Source organism: Entelurus aequoreus, linkage group LG10 (genome assembly GCF_033978785.1).
Source record: "Entelurus aequoreus isolate RoL-2023_Sb linkage group LG10, RoL_Eaeq_v1.1, whole genome shotgun sequence".
In the NCBI taxonomy this organism is placed as follows: Eukaryota; Metazoa; Chordata; class Actinopteri; order Syngnathiformes; family Syngnathidae; genus Entelurus; species Entelurus aequoreus.
The window spans coordinates 19,280,437-19,301,562 of NC_084740.1; the positions used below are offsets into that span (position 1 = coordinate 19,280,437).

The following is a 21,126-nucleotide window of genomic DNA, read 5'->3' on the forward strand; positions in this document are numbered from 1 at the left end:
CACTACTGGTTAAAAGCAGATCTGAAAAGGTGTGTTTTGAGAAGGCTTTTGAAGGTGGGAAGGTCTGGGCAGTCACGGATGGGGAGCTTGGTTCTGAGTGGTGGGGAGAGGAGGTTGGCATCAGAGGAGCGTTGGCTGCGTGAAGGGGTATGGCGGTGTATGTTTGTGAGGTAGCAGGGGATCTGGTAGCGAAGCATGTTTGTGAGGTAGCAGGGGATCTGGTTGTGGAGGGCTTTATGGGTGAGGAGGAGGATTTTAAAGTGGATCCGGTGAGGAACGGGGAGCCAGTGCTTTTCTACCTTCAAGGAACTCAAAAGTGCTTTGACACCATTTCCACATTCACACTGATGGCGGGAGCTGCCATGCAAGGCCCTAACCGCGACCCATCAGGAGCAAGAGCAAAGGTGAAGTGTCTTCCTCAAGGACACAACGGACGGGACACAGTTGGTAGAAAGTGGGGATCGAACCAGGAATCCTCAGGTTGCTCACCCAACGGCGCCACGCCATCCCCAAAATGACAAAAACCAAACACTGACTTTGTAGAGGACAAAGACAAAAATATTAAAATCTATAAAGCAGCAACACACACCCCCACAATATAAAAACTGTCACACCCCGCCTCAGGTGAAGGTAATGTAACTAGGGATGTCCGATAATGCGTTAAAATGTAATATTGGAAATTATCGGTATCGGTTTTTTAATTATCTGTAACGGGTTTTTTTAAAAAAAATTTAATTTTTTATTAAATCAACATAAAAAACACAAGATACACTTACAATTAGTGCACCAACCCAAAACCTCCCTCCCCCCATTTCTTTCTGTTATCAATATTCTGGTTCCTACATTATATAATGACAATAAAGAATATGACAATAAAGCTGATTCTGATTCTATATATCAATATAGATCAATACAGTCTGCAAGGGATACAGTCTGTAAGCACACATGATTGTGCGTGCTGCTGGTCCACTAATAGTACTAACCTTTAACAGTTCATTTTACTCATTTTCATTAATTACTAGTTTCTATGTAACTGTTTTTATATTGTTTTACTTTCTTTTTTATTCAAGAAAATGTTTTAAATTTAGTTATCTTATTTTATTTATTTTTTCTAAAAAGTACCTTATCTCTTACCATACATGGTTGTCCAAATTAGGCATAATAATGTGTTAATTCCACGACTGCATATATCGGTTGATATCGGTATCGGTAATTAAAGAGTTGGACAATATCGGAATATCGGATATCGGCAAAAAGCCATTATCGGACATCCCTAAATGTACCCATTGTACACCGGACTTCCAAACCAAGGATGGCAAAGCACGCAGTTGTAAACACTTTGCATTTATTTAAACCCCAAAGTGTCAAAAGGTGAACAACAACAACAACAAGAAACCATGCATGGAGACCTGAGCTTCTGGTCAGGACAGAGATATTTTTGTAAATACACCTTAAATAAACCATCACAAGTCTAGAAGTATTCACATATACTTCTAAACACCCAGCTTTTGACAACCATAGTTCAGCCCAACTTGGGCCTAATCAGTGAGGGCAGTTGTGTTCACCTGCATCTAAAACTCAGCCCCACTTTGACTCTCTTAGCTTGTGCAGCCCTTTGAGACACTTGTGATTTAGGGCTATATAAGTAAACATTGATTGATTGATGTTTGTCGCTAGACCCAGTACAAGTACGGATTGATCTCTTTTGCTTAGCTGGTAAAACTTTTAAAAAATTCAGGAAATCCAGATTTTGTCCTTCTTTCCCGGCGTCTTACCGGTTGTGTTTTGTTTGTTTCGATACTGCAAAGAAAAATGATCTGTCTGCAGCACTTGAAGCTCAAGGAATGCGCAGAGTTTCATGTTCCGTCATTCCATCAAATAACAACACAACATACACAGATGGACAGAAAATACATCCCTGCCAAAAATCCCAATTTTGTGTAAATGTATTGACTAATATGAGACTTATTATATAGTAAAAAAAAAAAAAAGGCAGCATTCACATATTTTCTGTAACATCCAGGAATAAATTATGTCAGCCAGCTTGGAAAATGTCTCAAGTATAAGCAACGTGAAGGAGCCCAGAATTGATTTTATTTAAAAGTTTTCAATATTCCAGGGTTCCTCACAAGGAAACCTTTCAATGTATTGAATCTCTTGATTGCTATAAAATAGTATGACATTTAGTAGACGGTGGGTTATTGTTAAGTAAAAAAAACAAAAAAACAAAAAAATAATAATAATAATATAATAATAATAATAATAAAAAATAAATAAACATTGAAGTAGAGAAATCTCCAAAGTTTTAAAACTTTTTCCAGGAGATTTCCAATATTTAAAATGTTGATGCTCCTCTGACCCGCAGAACGTAATGAAGCTGTAATCACCTAATGTTGTTTGGTGCTAAATAAACCACAACATTAACGCCGCATTAAACATGATGTCGCTACTGGTCCAACAATTCCTGGAAATGATGTTAAAAATGCAACTTAAAGGCTTGTCCAGCTGTTTACTGACGTATACTATTTACTAGGGATGTCCGATAATGGCTTTTTGCCGATATCCGATATGCCGATATCGTCCAACTCTTTAATTACCGATACCGATATCAACCGATACCGATATCAACCGATATATACAGTCGTGGAATTAACACATTATTATGCCTAATTTGGACAACCAGGTATGGTGAAGATAAGGTACTTTTTAAAAAAATGAATCAAATAAAATAAGATAAATAAATTAAAAACATTTTCTTCAATAAAAAAGAAAGTAAAACAATATAAAAACAGTTACATAGAAACTAGTAATTAATTAAAATTTGTAAAATTAACTGTTAAAGGTTAGTATTATTAGTGGACCAGCAGCACGCACAATCATGTGTGCTTACGGACTGTATCCCTTGCAGACTGTATTGATATATATTGATATATAATGTAGGAACCAGAATATTAATAACAGAAAGAAACAACCCTTTTGTGTGAATGAGTGTAAATGGGGGAGGGAGGTTTTTTGGGTTGGTGCACTAATTGTAAGTGTATCTTGTGTTTTTTATGTGGATTTAATAAAAAAAAAATTTTTTAAATAATTTAAAAAAACCGTTACTGATAATAAAAAAAAAACGATACTGTGGTGACCCAAACCATATAATGAGAGACATTCACCTAAGAGGACACTGTAGCTTTAAGAGAAGAAGCGGAGCGGGAGTTAGCAACTTCCGCTTCCGGGTTGAGAGGTCGTTGTTGTTGTCGAATGTATGACATGCTAGGTTGGAGCTAGTAAACTTCCTCGACTACGCTCACGTCTCCTGTCTCGTTGTTTACAAACTCCACATTGGTGACCCCGAGAATACGAACTACGAATACGAGCATGTCAGACAATGAAGGCGCTGACAATTTGGTTGACGCGGTACCCGCAGACGGAGTAGCTGCTGCTAACAACAACATGGCTAACGCGGGAATCTACGCCGCTACTGTGAAGTTACCCGATTTCTGGCAGCATAACCCACGGCCGTGGTTTCAACACGTGGAAGCCCAGTTCCAGCTAAGGGGAATAACGCAGGATTCTACGAAGTACTTCCATGTAGTGGCGGCGTTGGACGCATCAACGACGGCGCGAGCGATGACACTGTTGGAGGCTCCACCGCCTGCTGGCAAATACGATGCTTTAAAGACTTTCCTCCTGAAGTTATTTGAGCTGTCGGAGCTGGAAAAAGCGGACCGTTTACTGTCCCTACAGGGCCTTGGTGACGGGAAACCGTCTGAACTGATGGAAAAAATGCTGTCTGTGCTGGGATCAGCCGACCCGGCGTTTCTGTTTACACACATTTTCCTGAGGCAGCTCCCCGCACCGGTACGCACACCGATAGCCAGTTCTCCACTAGCCGCCTCCAAGGACTACCGTGCTTTGGCCGCTGAGGCGGACAGGGTTTTCCTGGCCAACCGGCAACAGTTTGTGCATGCCCTGCTGCCCCACCAGGCCGTCCCGCCACCTCCTGTGGATGACTATGTGGACACCGCGGCTGCGGTGACGGCTCGCCGCCAACCTGAAGACGGGCTCTGTTTTTACCATGCCAGGTTCGGGGCCAAGGCGAAGCAGTGTCGCAAACCCTGCAGTTACAGGATTCAGGGAAACGCCAGGGCCGGCGCTCGTTAGCGGCTATGGGCGCCGGCCGTGACTGCAAGCTGTTGTTCATCAGGGACTCCTTGTCGGGCCGGCGGCTGCTGGTGGACTCTGGTGCGCAACGCAGTATACTACCAGCACAAGCTGTGGACACGATGACCGGCAGCCACGGCCCCCAGATGGACGCCGCCAACGGCACCTCCATTCGGACGTACGGTGTCAGGCGCGTGGATGTTAGTTTTGGCGGCCGACGGTTCGGTTGGGATTTTGTGATGGCTGCTGTATCCACCCCGCTGCTAGGTGCGGATTTCCTCTGCGCGTTCAACCTGCTGGTGGATATTAAGAACTGTCGCTTGATTGATGCCGTCTCTTTTGCGTCATACCCCTGCACGCTTGGGGGGGCTGGGGCGTTGTGCCTCGCTAACACACTCGCCACCGGGGATCCATACCAACGCCTGCTCGCCGGTTTCCCTGGGCTCACCACGCCCACCTTTTCCTCGGCGGTGGCCAAGCACGGTGTGGAACATCACATAGCCACTGTGGGCCGCCCGGTTTACGCCCGGGCCCGACGCCTCGACTCGTCCAAGCTCGCAATAGCCAGGGAGGAGTTTTCGATGATGGAACGCCTCGGCATTGTCCGCCGTTCGGACAGCCCGTGGGCTTCTCCGCTACATATGGTTACTAAGGCCGGCGGGGGTTGGCGCCCTTGCGGAGACTTCCGTCGCCTAAACAACGCCACGACCCCCGACCGGTACCCCATACCGCACATCCAAGATTTCTCTTCCCACTTGGCGGGCGCTACCATCTATTCCAAAATTGACTTAGTGCGAGGCTACCACCAGGTACCGGTACACCCGCGAGATGTCCCAAAAACGGCTGTCATCACACCCTTCGGGCTCTTCGAGTTCTTACGTATGCCGTTTGGCCTTACGGGGGCGGCGCAGACGTTCCAACGTCTTATGGACTCTGTGCTCCGGGACATGCCATTTTTGTTTGTGTACTTGGACGACATCCTTGTGGCCAGCGCGTCGGTGGAGGAACACATGACACACCTCAGGCAGCTGTTCGAGAGGCTTAGCGAGCACGGCCTCATCATCAACCCAGCCAAGTGTCAGTTCGGGGAGTCGTCCATCACCTTCCTCGGGCACCACATCACTCCGCAGGGGGCCGTTCCCCTGCCCGACAGGGTTGAGGCTGTCGCCGCGTTCCCCCGTCCCCCTACTGTACAGGCCTTGCAGGAGTTTTTGGGCATGGTGAACTTTTATAACCGTTTCCTGCCTCGTGCTGCACACGTCATGCGTCCCCTTTATGGGGCCCACCGGGGGAAGAAGTCTAAGGACAAGTTGGACTGGTCCCCAGAGATGGATGAGGCTTTTGAGGCTGCCAAGTCTGCGCTGGCCAATGCTGCGCTGCTAGCTCACCCGTCGCCGGCCGCCCCTATAGCCCTTAGGACGGACGCCTCCGACTATGCCGTGGGGGCCGTATGTGAGCAGTGGGTGGCTGGTGGATGGCAGCCATTGGCGTTCTTCAGTAAACAGCTCCGGGAAAATGAGCGCAAGTACAGCACCTTTGATAGGGAGCTACTGGGACTTTTCCTCGCAACCAGACACTTTCGGTTCCTGTTGGAGGGCCGGCAGTTCACCGCTTTCGTGGACCACAAACCGCTGACGTTCTGCATGGCCAAAACTTCGGAGCCGTGGTCTGGGCGTCAGCAGCGCCATCTCGCGGCGGTCTCTGAGTTCACTACGGACATACAACATGTGTCTGGCAAGGATAACTTTGTCGCCGACTGCCTTTCACGGGCTGTTGTTAACTCCGTTCACTTGGGGCTCGACTACGCCGCTATGGCAGCGGACCAGGCCAAGGACGCGGCCGTGCAGGACTACCGGTCGGGCCCTACGGCGCTGCGCCTGGAGGACGTGGCGTTCGACGCGGCTAACACTACCCTCCTCTGCGACGTCTCCACCGGCCAACCGCGACCCCTGGTGCCTGCTTCCTGGCGGCGCCGGGTTTTCGACACCGTCCACGGCCTTTCACATCCTGGGGTGAAGGCCTCGACCAAGATGGTGAGTGTCAAGTTTGTTTGGCCGGGGCTCCGCAAGGATGTTAGAGCCTGGGCCAGCTTGTGTGTGGCGTGCCAGCGCGCCAAGGTGCACCGCCATACCAAAGCCCCTTTGGCGCCGTTTGTGGTTCCAGAGAGGCGGTTCGACCACGTGAATGTTGACCTTGTGGGCCCTCTGCCTCCCTCCCGTGGTTATACCTTCCTCCTCACTATTGTGGACAGGGCTACCAGATGGCCGGAGGCTATCCCCTTGTCCTCGACGACGGCCGCGGAGGTGGCACGGGCGTTCATCGGCTGCTGGGTGGCCCGTTTTGGCACGCCTGGTGACATCACAAGCGACCGAGGCTCCCAATTTACCTCTGAGCTCTGGACGGCGGTTGCTGAGCACCTCGGGATGAAGATCCACCGCACTACTGCCTACAACCCGCAGAGCAACGGACTGTGCGAGCGGTTCCATCGGGACATGAAAGCAGCTCTGCGGGCCAGCCTCACGGGCGGCGACTGGGTGGACCGGCTTCCGTGGGTCATGCTCGGCCTGCGTTCAGCCCCTAAGGAGGACCTCCAGGCATCCGCCGCGGAGCTGGTGTATGGCGAGCCTCTACGGGTTCCAGGGGCGTTCCTTCCGACTGCTACGGCTCCCTGGTCGCCCGCCTCTCACCTCAGTGCGTCCCGGAGCGCTGCTGACGCCTTCGTTCCCGTTCCGACGTCTCGACACTGCCTTCCCCAGTCCTACGTCCCCAAGGATCTGCCATCGGCGAAATACGTCTTCATAAGACACGACAGCCATCGGTCCCCGCTGCAGCCTCCATACGACGGGCCCTTCCGTGTCCTGGAGGCGGGGGATAAGAACTTTGTGGTAGACATGGGGGGCAGACCGGAGCGGGTGGCTATAGACCGTCTCAAGCCTGCTCACGTGGACATTGGGGAGCCGGTGCAAGTGGCCCTGCCGCCGCGACGGGGGCGCCCTCCTCGGTCGGCCCCTGCGCCTGCCTCTCTTCCGGCCCCAGCTCCACCTGTGGCTCGCGTTTCGGGCCCATCTGTTTCCCCTCCTGTCAAGCACAGCCGTTATGGACGGAAGGTCCTCCCCCCGGCCCGTCACCTGTTGTCCCATTGACTTTGCACTGTGTTGGTTACTGTTCATTTACTGCAGGGTCATGTTTTTCTGTTATGCAATTGCACTTTTTCTGTTTTGCAGGGTTTTGTGTAGGTGAATTCTGGGGGGGCCTGTGTGGTGACCCAAACCATATAATGAGAGACATTCACCTAAGAGGACACTGTAGCTTTAAGAGAAGAAGCGGAGCGGGAGTTAGCAACTTCCGCTTCCGGGTTGAGAGGTCGTTGTTGTTGTCGAATGTATGACATGCTAGGTTGGAGCTAGTAAACTTCCTCGACTACGCTCACGTCTCCTGTCTCGTTGTTTACAAACTCCACAATACCGATAATTTCCGATATTACATTTTAACGCATTTATCGGCCGATAATATCGGCAGACCGATATTATCGGACATCTCTACTATTTACTTTTACTTCAAATGAATATTGGCTCCAAAATATCGGTTATCTGCTTCCTTGACTGCCGTATTTTTCGGACTATAAGGCGCACTGCCGATGAGCGGGTTTATTCAGGTCTATTTTCACACAGTCGCGATCAAAAGTTTACATACACTTGTAAAGAACATCATGTCATGGCTGTCTTGAGTTTCCAATCATTTCTACAACTCTTATTTTTTTTTGTGATAGAGTGATTGGAGCACATACTTGTTGGTCACAAAAAACATTCATGAAGTTTGCTTCTTTTATGAATTTATTATGGGTCTACTGAAAATGTGAGCAAATCAGCTGGGTCAAAAGTATACATACAGCAATGTTAATATTTGCTTACATGTCCCTTGGCAAGTTTCACTGCAATAAGGTGCTTTTGGTAGCCATCCACAAGCTTCTGCTTGAATTTTTGACCACTCCTCTTGACTAAATTGGTGCAGTTCAGCTAAATGTGTTGGTTTTCTGACATGGACTTGTTTCTTCAGCATTGTCCACACATTTAGGTCAGGATTTAAAGGAAGGCCATTCTAAAAACTTCATTCTAGCCTGATTTAGCCATTCCTTTACCACTTTCGACATGTGTTTGGGGTCATTGTCCTGTTGGAACACCCAACTGTGCCCGAGACCCAACCTCCGGGCTGATGATTTTAGGTTGTCCTGAAGAATTTGGAGGTAATCCTCCTTTTTCACTGTCCCATTTACTCTCTGTAAAGCACCAGTTCTATTGGCAGCAAAATAGGCTCAGAGCATAATACTACCACCACCATGCTTGACGGTAGGAATGGTGTTCCTGGGATTAAAGGCCTCACCTTTTCTCCTCCAAACATATTGCTGGGTATTGTGGCCAAACAGCTCCATTTTTGTTTCATCTGACCACAGAACTTTCCTCTAGAAGGTCTTATCTTTGTACATGTGATGTCAGAAATCCCAGGCTCACCACGCCTACCGTCAAGCAAGGTGGTGTTAGTATTATACTCTGGGCTTGTTTTTCTGCCAATGGAACTGGTGCTTTACAGAGAGTAAATAATAATGTTTAATGCGCCGAAAATCCAACAAGTGGTGTGGCTTCATAGCTTACCTAAATCGTACTAAAACATTTTGATAGATCTTTGAGTGCCGTGTGTAATGTTCTATATTTTCAATGGAACATATACAATGTTGGTGTTTTTCACTTGAGTCATATTGCAGTCTACATGTATCTCTTATGTTTGACTGCCATCTACTGGTCACACTTATCATTACACCATGTACCAAATAAAATTGCTTCGAGGTCGGAGAGCAAAACCAGTTTTATTCCGTACATTAGACATACCGGGTTATAAGGCGCACTGTCGAGTTTTGTGGGGGAAAAAAAGGATTTTAAGTGCGCCTTATAGTCAGGAAAATACGCTACTCTACAGTGTCGCGTTGAAACAGACAGATTTTAGTTTAACAAGAAGTGAACTCGCAAGACCTCACATAAACCGTAACTGAAACCAACCGATCACCTTATTTGTATTTATGAAAAAAAACTTCTAAAATGGTAACAAATTAAAATGGAAGATAAACATATTTATGTTTTGGTTGTGTATATATCAGAGACGGAACCTATGCTTTTTGCTTGTGATTTTTATTTCAGTTCAAAATTTTGCTAAGACAGATACTATTTTATTTTGATTATGTTTATTTTATTCAACTTTAGTATTTCAAAGTTAACATTCCAATTAAAATGCTAACATATATACACTACCGTTCAAAAGTTTGGGGTCACATTGAAATGTCCTTATTTTTGAAGGAAAAGCACTGTACTTTTCAATGAAGATAACTTTAAACTAGTCTTAACTTTAAAGAAATACACTCTATACATTGCTAATGTGGTAAATGACTATTCTAGCTGCAAATGTCTGGTTTTTGGTGCAATATCTACTAAAGTCTATAGAGGCCCATTTCCAGCAACTATCACTCCAGTGTTCTAATGGTACAATGTGTTTGCTCATTGGCTCAGAAGGCTAATTGATGATTAGAAAACCCTTGTGCAATCATGTTCACACATCTGAAAACAGTTTAGCTCGTTACAGAAGCTACAAAACTGACCTTCCTTTGAGCAGATTGAGTTTCTGGAGCATCACATTTGTGGGGTCAATTAAACGCTCAAAATGGCCAGAAAAAGAGAACTTTCATCTGAAACTCGACAGTCTATTCTTGTTCTTAGAAATGAAGGCTATTCCACAAAATTGTTTGGGTGACCCCAAACTTTTGAACGGTAGTGTACGAGAAATACAAGTTTATTGCATTTGAAAGGGTATTCATGGATTATTATTATGTATGATTAATTCATCAGTGGTTAACTTGGTCTGAAAATGTTGACAATAATATCGTTTATGGGCGATAATTTGTAGGGCAAGATATTGTCGCGCAAAATGTGTTATCGGCCCAGGCCTAACACACACAAACACACACACACACACACACACACACACACACACACACACACACACACACACACACACACACACACACACACACACACACACACACACACACACACACACACACACACACACACACACACACACACACACACATCTTTATATACCCAAGCTGTGACGACTGCGCTCGTACAGCTCATCAGATTTATGCGTGAGCAAGCTGAGGCTAAATTAGACGATTTACGCAATCCTGCCTGTTTAGCCCCGCCCACATGACCACCACCACAACACCACCAGCAGCATCTCCTGTCTTTACAACAGCTTATAACTCTCACACTTCCCAACCACCCAACACTACAACTCAGATGCTATTCCCCTCCCGTCTCTGTGGCACAAAAATACCAGCAGCACCTTCGAAGAACCGGTGCCAATCTTTCCGTCAAAGCATCATCACATCCCACAGGACAGGGGGGGGGGGCATCATCATAGTGCAAAAGGAGTAGGTGTAGGGGGAGGGAGTAAAGGTGGGGACGTGTCTTGTTGCTGTATGACATTAGTCATCACTTTGATCAATTTGTACTTCACTTTAGACCACACTTTTTCTGCAGGAGAGCTACTTTTCAATGGACCAAGTGGAGGGGATCTACCTCATTCATATATATCATTTATATTCATTTATTTATGGAAAAGAGGTTAACAAGTTAAAGGTGTTTAATGATAATACAAGCATGTTTCTTTCCTGACGACAAGAATATAAGTTGGTATGATTGTGATGACTTGCATTGATTGGAATCAGACAGTTTGATTGATTGATTGAAACTTGTATTAGTAGATTGCACAGTACAGTACATATTCCGTACAATTGACCACTAAATGGTAACACCCGAATATGTTTTTGAACTTGTTTAAGTCGGGGTCCATGTTAATCAATTCATAGTAAGTAGTAGGGGTGTAACGGTACACAAACATTTCGGTTCGGTACGTACCTCGGTTTAGAGGTCACGGTTCGGTTCATTTTCGGTACAGTAAGAAAACAACAAAATATACATTTTTTGGTTATTTATTTACCAAATTTGTAAACAATGGCTTTATCCTTTTAACATTGGGAACACTATAATAATTCTGCCCACGTTAATCAACATTAAACTGCCTCAAGTTGTTGCTCAGATTAAATAAAATGACAAAACTTTTCTTCTACATATAAAAAGTGCAACATTAAACAGTTTCAAGTCAACTCATCATGCTTAATTTATTACAGCATTTGGGAAGCCTGTAGTTGATTTTTATTATGTAAATGTTATATTTTTACCAACATGTGATAGCAGGGACCCTGCCGTTCAAAACTAGGCTGCTGCATTACTAATGATTAATGTATCTATAGCTGAAAAAATAGTAAAATAGCAATAGGAGAGACTATTCATCCCTGAACACCATGGAGTTCATGTAGGCTTAATGATGCACTTACATTATTATATCAACTATCAGAGACAGAAACTCTTCATTTAACATAATGTCCTTTTTTGCTGCTTCAACACAGCTCAATCAACACAGAAAAAGGTAAAGCGAAATAACAGACAGACAGGGCTTTGCTGTCCGTAACACACACACACGCAAGCACACGCACACACACCGCAAAATGAGCTAGCGTTCCGCTAAAAGCTAATTAGCCTTCCCCTCAAGCCAGGACTACAAGCGAGCTGAGCTGCCGTTTAGGTTTCTAGAAGGTCAACGGGCTCATAGTGATGTTACTAGTAGTTGACTGGGAGGTGTTGATTATAATTTGGGGAGAGCCCGATGCCTTATGCTCACCTGCTAAACACATACCTGTTCGACGCTGGAGCACTGACTCCATGCTCTCTGAATACGCACTGCTGATTGGTTGTTACCGCTCTGAATACGCACTGCTGATTGGCTGTTACCGCTCCGTGTGTAACCAATCAGATGGTTGTGTGGGTGGGACAATGCTGGGTGCTGTGTAGAGACATAGGCAGAACGCGGAGCAGCTTGTTAAGACTTTAGCTTTTGGCTACTTAATATGTTCCTGTGGAAACTCGTTCGGTACACCTCCGAACCGAACCGAAACCCCCGTACCGAAACGGTTCAATACAAATACACGTACCGTTACACCCCTAGTAAGTAGTGATGATAACCTCCACATTTGCAAATGGAGGACAAAAAAAGTCCTCCTTTCTGTCCAATACCGCATGAAAGTGCTTGCTTTTTGCCATCTTATTTGTCCAACTTCCATACTCCTTTTTATACTTATAATAATAATAATACATTTTACTTATAAGGCGCCTTTCTGGGCACTCAAGGACACCGTACAAAATCAAAACAATAAAATCAATTGGATAAAAACAACAACAAAGATCGATAAGATTTACAATGAATAAGCAGTCAGGAATAGGTGTGTTTTGAGTCTTGATTTGAAGAGGGATATTAAATCTAAGTTACGAAGGTCTGGTGTTAATGAGTTCCAAAGATGAGGGGCAGAGCGGCTGTCCATGGTGGACAGTTTAAATAAGGGTACAGTGAGATGGATGGATGAAGAAGATCTTAGGGAACGTGAGGGCGTGGCGACATGGAGCAGGTCAGAGAGATAAGACGGAGAGAGGTTATGGATAGCTTTGAAAGTGAAGAGAATTATTTTAAAGTGGATACGGTGTTTGATGGGTAGCCAGTGGAGTTGCTGCAGAACAGGGGTGATGTGCTGGATTGAAGGGGTTCTGGTGATTATCCGGGCTGCAGAGTTCTGGAGAAGCTGAAGTGTATTTCTGGTCTTGTCATCCTCGTCTGGACAGAAGGTAGACACGGCAGTGCGGCGGGATCAAAGGAGACGTCGGAGACGCTTTGCTGAACAAAAATGTGCTTTATTACAAGCGAGCGTCATTAAACAGGTCTGCAGTACCCGGAGGAGCCTGGGTCAAAAAATGAAGAAAGCCTAAACTGGGGAAGCCAAAACATCAGTTTTATATTCCTCCTTCCTGTCTCTGTGTGCTAAGTCAGGAGAGCACACCCTGACCACTTAAGGAGATGTTCGTGTGTAAGTGTCCGGAAAATAACTGCTTTAACTTAAATGTTGGGGTTGAGCTAGACAGGTAGTCTCTACACAAGGATACGGTTATCACTTTTTCATTCCGAAGTTCCAATTACGGCCTTTTTTCGACGAAAAGTGATGCAATCCACCTGCGAATGTCAAACTAAGGGGCCTTATCTTTTATGTGTTCAAACTGAAATACCACTGTTTACTTAAACTTGGTGGTTTGCTTTCTCCAAGATGAATATGAACATTTACCATATGTAGAATATAATATGATTAATTTAATGATTAATTAATTCACTTCAATACACTTAAAGGCCTACTGTAATGAATTTTATTTATTTAAAAACGGGGATAGCAGATCCATTCTATGTGTCATACTTGATCATTTCGCGATATTGCCATATTTTTGCTGAAAGGATTTAGTAGAGAACATCGACGATAAAGTTCGCAACTTTTGGTCGCTGATAAAAAAAGCCTTGCCTGTACCGGAAGTAGCGTGACGTCACAAGTTGAAAGGCTCCTCACATTTCCCCATTGTTTACACCAGCAGCGAGAGCGATTCGGACCGAGAAAGCGACGATTACCCCATTAATTTGAGCCAGGATGAAAGATTCGTGGATGAGGAACGTGAGAGTGAAGGACTAGAGTGCAGTGCAGGACGCATCTTTTTTCGCTCTGACCGTAACTTAGGTACAAGCTGGATCATTGGATTCCACACACTCTCCTTTTTCTATCGTGGATCACGGATTTGTATTTTAAACCACCTCGGATACTATATTCTCTTGAAAATGAGAGTCAAGTACGCGAAATGGACATTCACAGTGACTTTTATCTCCACGACAATACATCGGCGAAGCACTTTAGCTACGGAGCTAACATGATAGCATCGGGCTTAACTGCAGATAGAAACAAAAGAAATAAACCCCTGACTGGAAGGATAGACAGAAAATCAACAATACTATTAAACCATGGACATGTAACTACACGGTTAATGCTTTCCAGGCTGGCGAAGCTTAACAATGCTGTTGCTAACGACGTCATTGAAGCTAACTTAGCTACGGGACCTCACAGAGCTATGCTAAAAACATTAGCTATCCACCTACGCCAGCCAGCCCTCATCTGCTCAACACCCGTGCTCACCTGCGTTCCAGCGATCGACGGAGCGACGAAGGACTTCACCCGATCATCGATGCGGTCGGCGGCTAGCCTCGGATAGCGCGTCTGCTATCCATCTCAAAGTCCTCCTGGTTGTGTTGCTGCAGCCAGCCGCTAATACACCGATCCCACCTACAGCTTTCTTCTTTGCAGTCTTCATTGTTCATTAAACAAATTGCAAAAGATTCACCAACACAGATGTCCAGAATACTGTGGAATTTTGCGATGAAAACAGAGCTTTTTGTATTGGATTCAATGGTGTCCGAATACTTCCGTTTCAACCATTGACGTCACGCGCATACGTCATCATACATAGACGTTTTCAACCGGAAGTTTCGCGGGAAATTTAAAATTGCACTTTATATTAACCCGGCCATATTGGCATGTGTTGCAATGTTAAGATTTCATCATTGATATATAAACTATCAGACTGCGTGGTCGGTAGTAGTGGGTTTTAGTACGCCTTTAAAACGTATGGAATTTCCCGTATTACAATGCCATCATTTAAGTTAGGATTGTTTTAGTCTCCCAATTTCTTTTGCACTTGTCGGAATGTTGAAGTGTGACTTAAAACCTTCAAGGTTTTATGACTGTGATTGTTGCTGATTACTCATGTTTCCATTATTTCCTATGGACTGTAGGGGCTGTAGAACTATTCCAAGTGCAGGAAACAATTGCCTGTCATTGTACTTCCTCCTCATCAGTCCATCAGGAAACAGCACTCACCTCATAATGAACACAAGGTGGTTTGAGAGCAGCAGAGGCGCTAAGAATAGCAGCAAGTGTAGAAAGGACATTGGCTCACTTTGGAGTGTGTGTGTGTGTGTTTGTTTGTCTCGGAATGAGAGCATCTGTGTGTAACGGGGGAGGATGCAAATAGCGCAAGTCAGACGGTTACTAGAGAACAGGAGTGAGTGAGGGATGAATGGATGGAAGGAGCGAGGGTGTGTTGACGCTGTACATGGCGTCAATGTGATAAGAATAGAGATGGTGCGTGTATTGCTGCTGAGACATCACCCTCACATTTTGTGTGTGTGTGTGTGTGTGTGTGTCTGTTCATAGGTATTAGCCAGGCTTTGCTCTTGGGTACAAGATGAGTAAAGTGTTGTGATGCTTGTTGTTGTTGCGAGTTGTGTAATTACAGAATTACATTTTTTGTAGTCATTCCTATGTCACGCACATAAACGTCACTTCTACTCGGGGGTAGATGGATATTAATAATGTTGTCGTAACAAAACACTGAAGATGTGTGTGTTAAGTTTTTATTCATTTGGTAATAATAGGGTGTGTACAGTACTCACAGTGTGTACAGTGCAGGCCAAAAGTTTGGACACCTTCTCATTCAATGCCTTTTCTTCATTTTCATGACTATTTACATTGTAGATTGTCACATCAAAACTATGAAGGAACACATGTGGAGTTATGTACTGAACAAAAAAATAGGTGAAATAACTGAAAACATGTTTTATATTCTAGTTTCTTCAAAATAGCCACCCTTTGCTCTGATTACCGCTTTGCACGCTCTTGGCATTCTCTCCATGAGCTTCAAGCGGTAGTCACCTGAAATGGTTTTCACTTCACAGGTGTGCTTGGAGCTCATGGAGAGAATGCCAAGAGTGTGCAATGCAGTAATCGGAGCAAAGGGTGGCTATTTTGAAGAAACTAGATTAAAAAACATGTTCCCCATATTCATAGTCAACAAATTCTTTGTTTGGGTATTCTATTCAGCGGAATAATACGCAATGTTTGACCGTACGATAACCGAGACGGTATGCAAAAACTGAAGTAAAATGTGTTATGTTTCCTGTGGGATGTACAGTACAGGCCAAAAGTTTGGACACACCTTCTTCTCATTCAATGCGTTTTCTTTATTTGGCATTCTCTCCATGAGCCTCAAGCACACCCCATCCATCCATCCATTTTCTACCGCTTGTGCATTTTTGGGGTGACGGGGGGTCGCTGGAGCCTATCTCAGCTGCATTCGGGCGGAAGGCGGGGTACGCCCTGGACAAGTCGCCACCTCATCACAGGGCCATCTCAAGCACACCCGTGAAGTGAAAACCTTTTCAGGTGACTACCTCTTGAAGCTCATGGAGAGAATGCCAAGAGTGTGCAAAAAGCAATAAGGGTGGTTATTTTGAAGAAAGTAGAATATATATAGTTATTTCACCTTTTTTTGTTAAGTACATAATTCCACATGTGTTCATTCATAGTTTTGATGTGACAATCTACAATGTAAATAGTCATGAAAATAAGGAAAACGCATTGAATGAAGAAAAGGTATGTCCAAACTTTTGGCCTGTACTGTGTATATAGTCAATTTAGCTAGTGTCCACAATATATTATTAATTTGTTACACATATTTTATTTGTTAATTGATTAGGAGGGATCATCATGCATTACATCATTGCTTTTTACCTGCTTTTACACTCATTTTGCAGACTGGGAAATGTTATGAAAGTGTTAGACTCGATAATAATGCAAATTGTTCATATCTGATCTATTGATAACAATAACAAGTAATTCCTACTGTTCAGTACTAAAATTAACAGCGATTAAAAAAAAATCAGAAAACAGAATTTTGCGATTTAAAAACACATTTTCAAATTTGATGTCACTTATTTTGTCAACGTACAGTAAATACAAGGAATATGAGAATAATTAAGACCTCAGATTGATATTATCAGTAATTACTACTGAACCCTCAGGGGACAAACATTATTTCCTTTCGGTACATTTTTGATGTATTTTGGCCAAATTTATGTTGTGTTCCACCATAATGAATCCTGGGCGTGGCCACCGCTGCTGCCCACTGCTCCCCTCACCTCCCAGGGGGTGATCAAGGGTGATGGGTCAAATGCAGAGAATAATTTCGCCACATGTAGTGTGTGTGTGTGACAATCATTGGTACTTAAACTTTTTTTTTTTTACACAATCCAATGCTAAATTTGACATTTTAATTTCCAATTCCCTCAAAGGTGTACAATACACTGGCAGTTACTCCACAATACCCCAAAGCCCTTCATTTTTCAAAGGGCATAACAACCTTTTAGATTCATATATATATATATATATATATATATATATATATATATATATATATATATATATATATATATATATATATATATATATATATATATATATATATATATATATACATATATATATATATATATATATATATATATACACGCACATATATATATACACACTACCGTTCAAAAGTTTGGGGTCACATTGAAATGTCCTTATTTTTGAAGGAAAAGCACTGTACTTTTCAATGAAGATAACTTTAAACTAGTCTTAACTTTAAAGAAATACACTCTATACATTGCTAATGTGGTAAATCACTATTCTAGCTGCTAATGTCTGGTTTTTGGTGCAATATCTACATAGGTGTATAGAGGCCCATTTCCAGCAACTATCACTCCAGTGTTCTAATGGTACAATGTGTTTGCTCATTGGCTCAGAAGGCTAATTGATGATTAGAAAACCCTTGTGCAATCATGTTCACACATCTGAAAACAGTTTAGCTCATTACAGAAGCGACAAAACTGACCTTCCTTTGAGCAGATTGAGTTTCTGGAGCATCACATTTGTGGGGTCAATTAAACGCTCAAAATAGCCAGAAATATTCTTGTTCTTAGAAATGAAGGCTATTCCACAAAATTGTTTGGGTGAACCCAAACTTTTGAACGGTAGTGTATTTATATATATGTAAGCCAAGAACACATGTCTTTTAAATGCATTCTAACTTGTATATAAATGTAAATAAAAGTCTGCTGAAAATGGAGCAAATGGGAAACATGGCGTCAGTGTGTCTGTTGTGTTCATTCTGACCATAAACCCCAAAAATAACCATCCAAAAAGCGCCAACAATACTCCATTTACATGTCATGACCTAAATATTAACATTTATTAGCCATATGGTTATTATAAGCGCTAAAGTTAAGGACCTACATTTAGCGTTGATCAGAGAGGCAACTTCCTCATGCTGCTGTGTGGACATCCTCAGCTGGTGAGCTGCTTTCTCACCTCGGAGCTCTCAAAAGTAATTGGAGATAAAAAAAAATAATGCTTCTGACTTTGATAGTAAAATTATGTGGACATAAACTGAGAAGGTTTAAACTTTTGACAGCCAATTTAGACCCGGAGATGGCGAGAGAGACATTTGAAAGACGCTGGTTTGCACCCTTTGCCAGGATTATGAGTCATTCTTAATCTAAATGGGAATAAATCAACATCCTAACAGTCGGCATCCTAGTGACAGCAGACATCGTACAGTAAGTGGTGTTTAATTATGTTTGTTGGCTCTCATGAAGTCTGCAGTGAGCAGTAATGTCAAAGGTAAAAGCAAAAGAGGTAACGTATTTTTCGGACTATAAATCACAGTTTTTTGCATAGTTTGGCCGGGGGTGCGACTTATACTCAGGAGTGATTTATGTGTGAAATTATTAACACATTACCGTAAAATATCAAATAATATTATTTAGCTCATTGACGTAAGAGACTAGACGTATAAGATTTCATGGGATTTAGCGATTAGGAGTGACAGATTGTTTGGTAAATGTATAGCATGTTCTATATGTTATAGTTATTTGAATGACTCTTACCATAATATGTTACGTTAACATACCAGGCACGTTCTCAGTTGGTTATTTATGCCTCATATAACGTACACTTATTCAGCCTGTTGTTCACTATTCTTTATTTATTTTAAATTGCCTTTCAAATGTCTATTCTGGGTGTTGGGTTTTATCAAATAAATTTCCCCCAAAAATGCGGCTTATACTCCAGTGCGACTTATATATGTTTTTTCCCTTCTTTATTATGCATTTTCGGCCGGTGCGACTTATACTCCGAAAAATACGGTATATATTAAATTTTAATAGAGTGACTCCCATAAGCTCCATTATAAGATGACTTTTGATCGCATTTATTTACTAGAAGAAAAAACATGTGCGCTTGTCTTACATAAGGATGGTGAATGATAGGCAAAATTCCAAAAAAGTGCAGTTCCTCTTTAAATTTGTAAAATGACTCTTATGCAAATATTATCTGATCAAAGGCTTTCAGAAGGGCCAAAAAAACAACAACCTTATATGTTTGATATTATTGTTTAAAAAACATCCATCCATCCATCCATCCGTCCATTTTCTACCGCTTGTCCCTTTCGGGGTCACGGGGGTGCTGGAGCCTATCTCAGCTGCATTCGGGCGGAAGGCGGGGTACACCCTGGACAAGTCGCCACCTCATCACAGGGCCAACACAGATAGACAGACAACATTCACACACTAGGGCCAATTTAGTGTTGCCAATCAACCTATCCCCAGGTGCATGTCTTTGGAACCCACGCAGTCACGTAAAAAGTAAAAAACTAAATTATCTTTAACTTCGAAGAAAATTAAACTCCAATGTCCCCTGAGGGTCAAGATGATTATTTTTGAAAATAAAAAAACAATTACAGTAAATTTGTTATGCATTTCATTCTTGCTGTAGTTTGCACAGGTAAATAATTCTTAGCATATTGTAGCAAAAGGGGTTTCTAATACGTCCCCAGTCATAAGAATAGTGCTTGATGTAATTAAGAGCTAAATAAGCCAACTAAGATATTGGAAACATCTTTCATCGTGAAATATTGGAACTGAAGAGCAGAAGTGTGTGTGTGTGTGTGTGTGTGTGTGTGTGTGTGTGTGTGTGTGTGTGTGTGTGTGTGTGTGTGTGTGTGTGTGTGTGTGTGTTGGTGTCAGTCATTGGAGCAATGCTGAGTCCTTGTGGAGATGCTCGTCACACCACCAGAAACTGAATGAGCCACTGTGATGGACACAAAAGTCCCACAAAGAATGAGAACCATGCCACGGCCCAGTTTGCTTCTTTATGTGAACAACAACATGAAGCTACTCACAGAGTTGATCCCTCTGTCTTTTACCTCTTGGCTGCTCTCTGAGTCATACAGAGCTGGAGAGAGGGGAAGCAGGAAATTACTTCTTACAGCATCAGCACTTTGAGTAATCAAAAGTACTCCATTGTACAGTGTGTGTGTGTGTGTTCTTGTATTTCTACCCTTCTTGAGACATGAAGGAGGAAAAGTATCTTCCATATGAGGAGGTGTGAACAAGTGATGACATAAATCATGGTCCCAATAACATTGCATCTAATAGACAATGTCTCATTTGCACCCCTGCTGGTGACATCTATCAAAATGAGGGCGGTCCCAAAAAGGAGGGATTTTTCAAACGGACTGTGTGTTGGTTTTAAAAGTGCTCCCCCTCTGGTCAACATATGTAATAACCAGTGTGTGGAAGAAATTGAAATGCGCCCCCTTTGGCCAAAATTAATAAAAAAAATTAAATAAATATGTAAATAGAGACATACTGTAATAACTTGAAGTAAATAATGAAGATTAAAAAACAATTACAAACAAGAAATTCAAAAAAATGTAAGTAACTAAAAGCTTACCTTTTTTATATTTGCATAGTTTGTATATATTAATAATGTGGTAAATACAAATCTGTATATATCTAGAAAGGGTGGTCCTATAGTGGTAGGCATTTTTTGGAGGTCTCAAGAAGGTAACAAAATGTGTGTAAGAAATTTAAATGTGCCCTCTTTGGCCAAAATTTAAAAAAATTAAAAATAAATGTATAAAGAGACATACTGTAATAATTTGAAGTAAATAATGAAGATTAAAAACTAATTACAAACACAAAATAAAAAATAAATTGTTTTTACTAAAAGCTTACCTTTTTTATGTTTACATAGTATGTATATATTATTAATGTTGTAAATAC

The 21,126-nt window shown here is 42.8% G+C and overlaps 1 protein-coding gene and 1 long non-coding RNA gene across 4 annotated transcripts in view; one reads left to right on the plus strand and one right to left on the minus strand.

Annotated features, from left to right (window-relative positions):
• The window catches only part of LOC133658345 (uncharacterized), a 66,704-nt gene that overhangs the window by 44,490 nt on the left and 1,088 nt on the right, over nucleotides 1–21,126 (plus strand). The gene's annotated exons all lie outside the window — the stretch shown is intronic.
• capn12 (calpain 12) overlaps nucleotides 17,533–21,126 on the minus strand; it is a 97,402-nt gene continuing 93,808 nt past the window's right edge. For 2 of the 3 annotated variants that reach the window (XM_062060250.1, XM_062060248.1), the window contains exons 21-22: nucleotides 20,241–20,293; nucleotides 19,993–20,149 (exon numbers count right to left, since the gene is read on the minus strand). In XM_062060250.1, the coding sequence (XP_061916234.1) occupies nucleotides 20,123–20,149; nucleotides 20,241–20,293 (80 nt within the window). In that variant the 3' untranslated portion in view covers nucleotides 19,993–20,122. Of the gene's footprint in view, nucleotides 20,150–20,240; nucleotides 20,294–21,126 lie in introns of all 3 variants that reach the window. The other variant, XR_009827453.1, reaches the window with a different exon arrangement.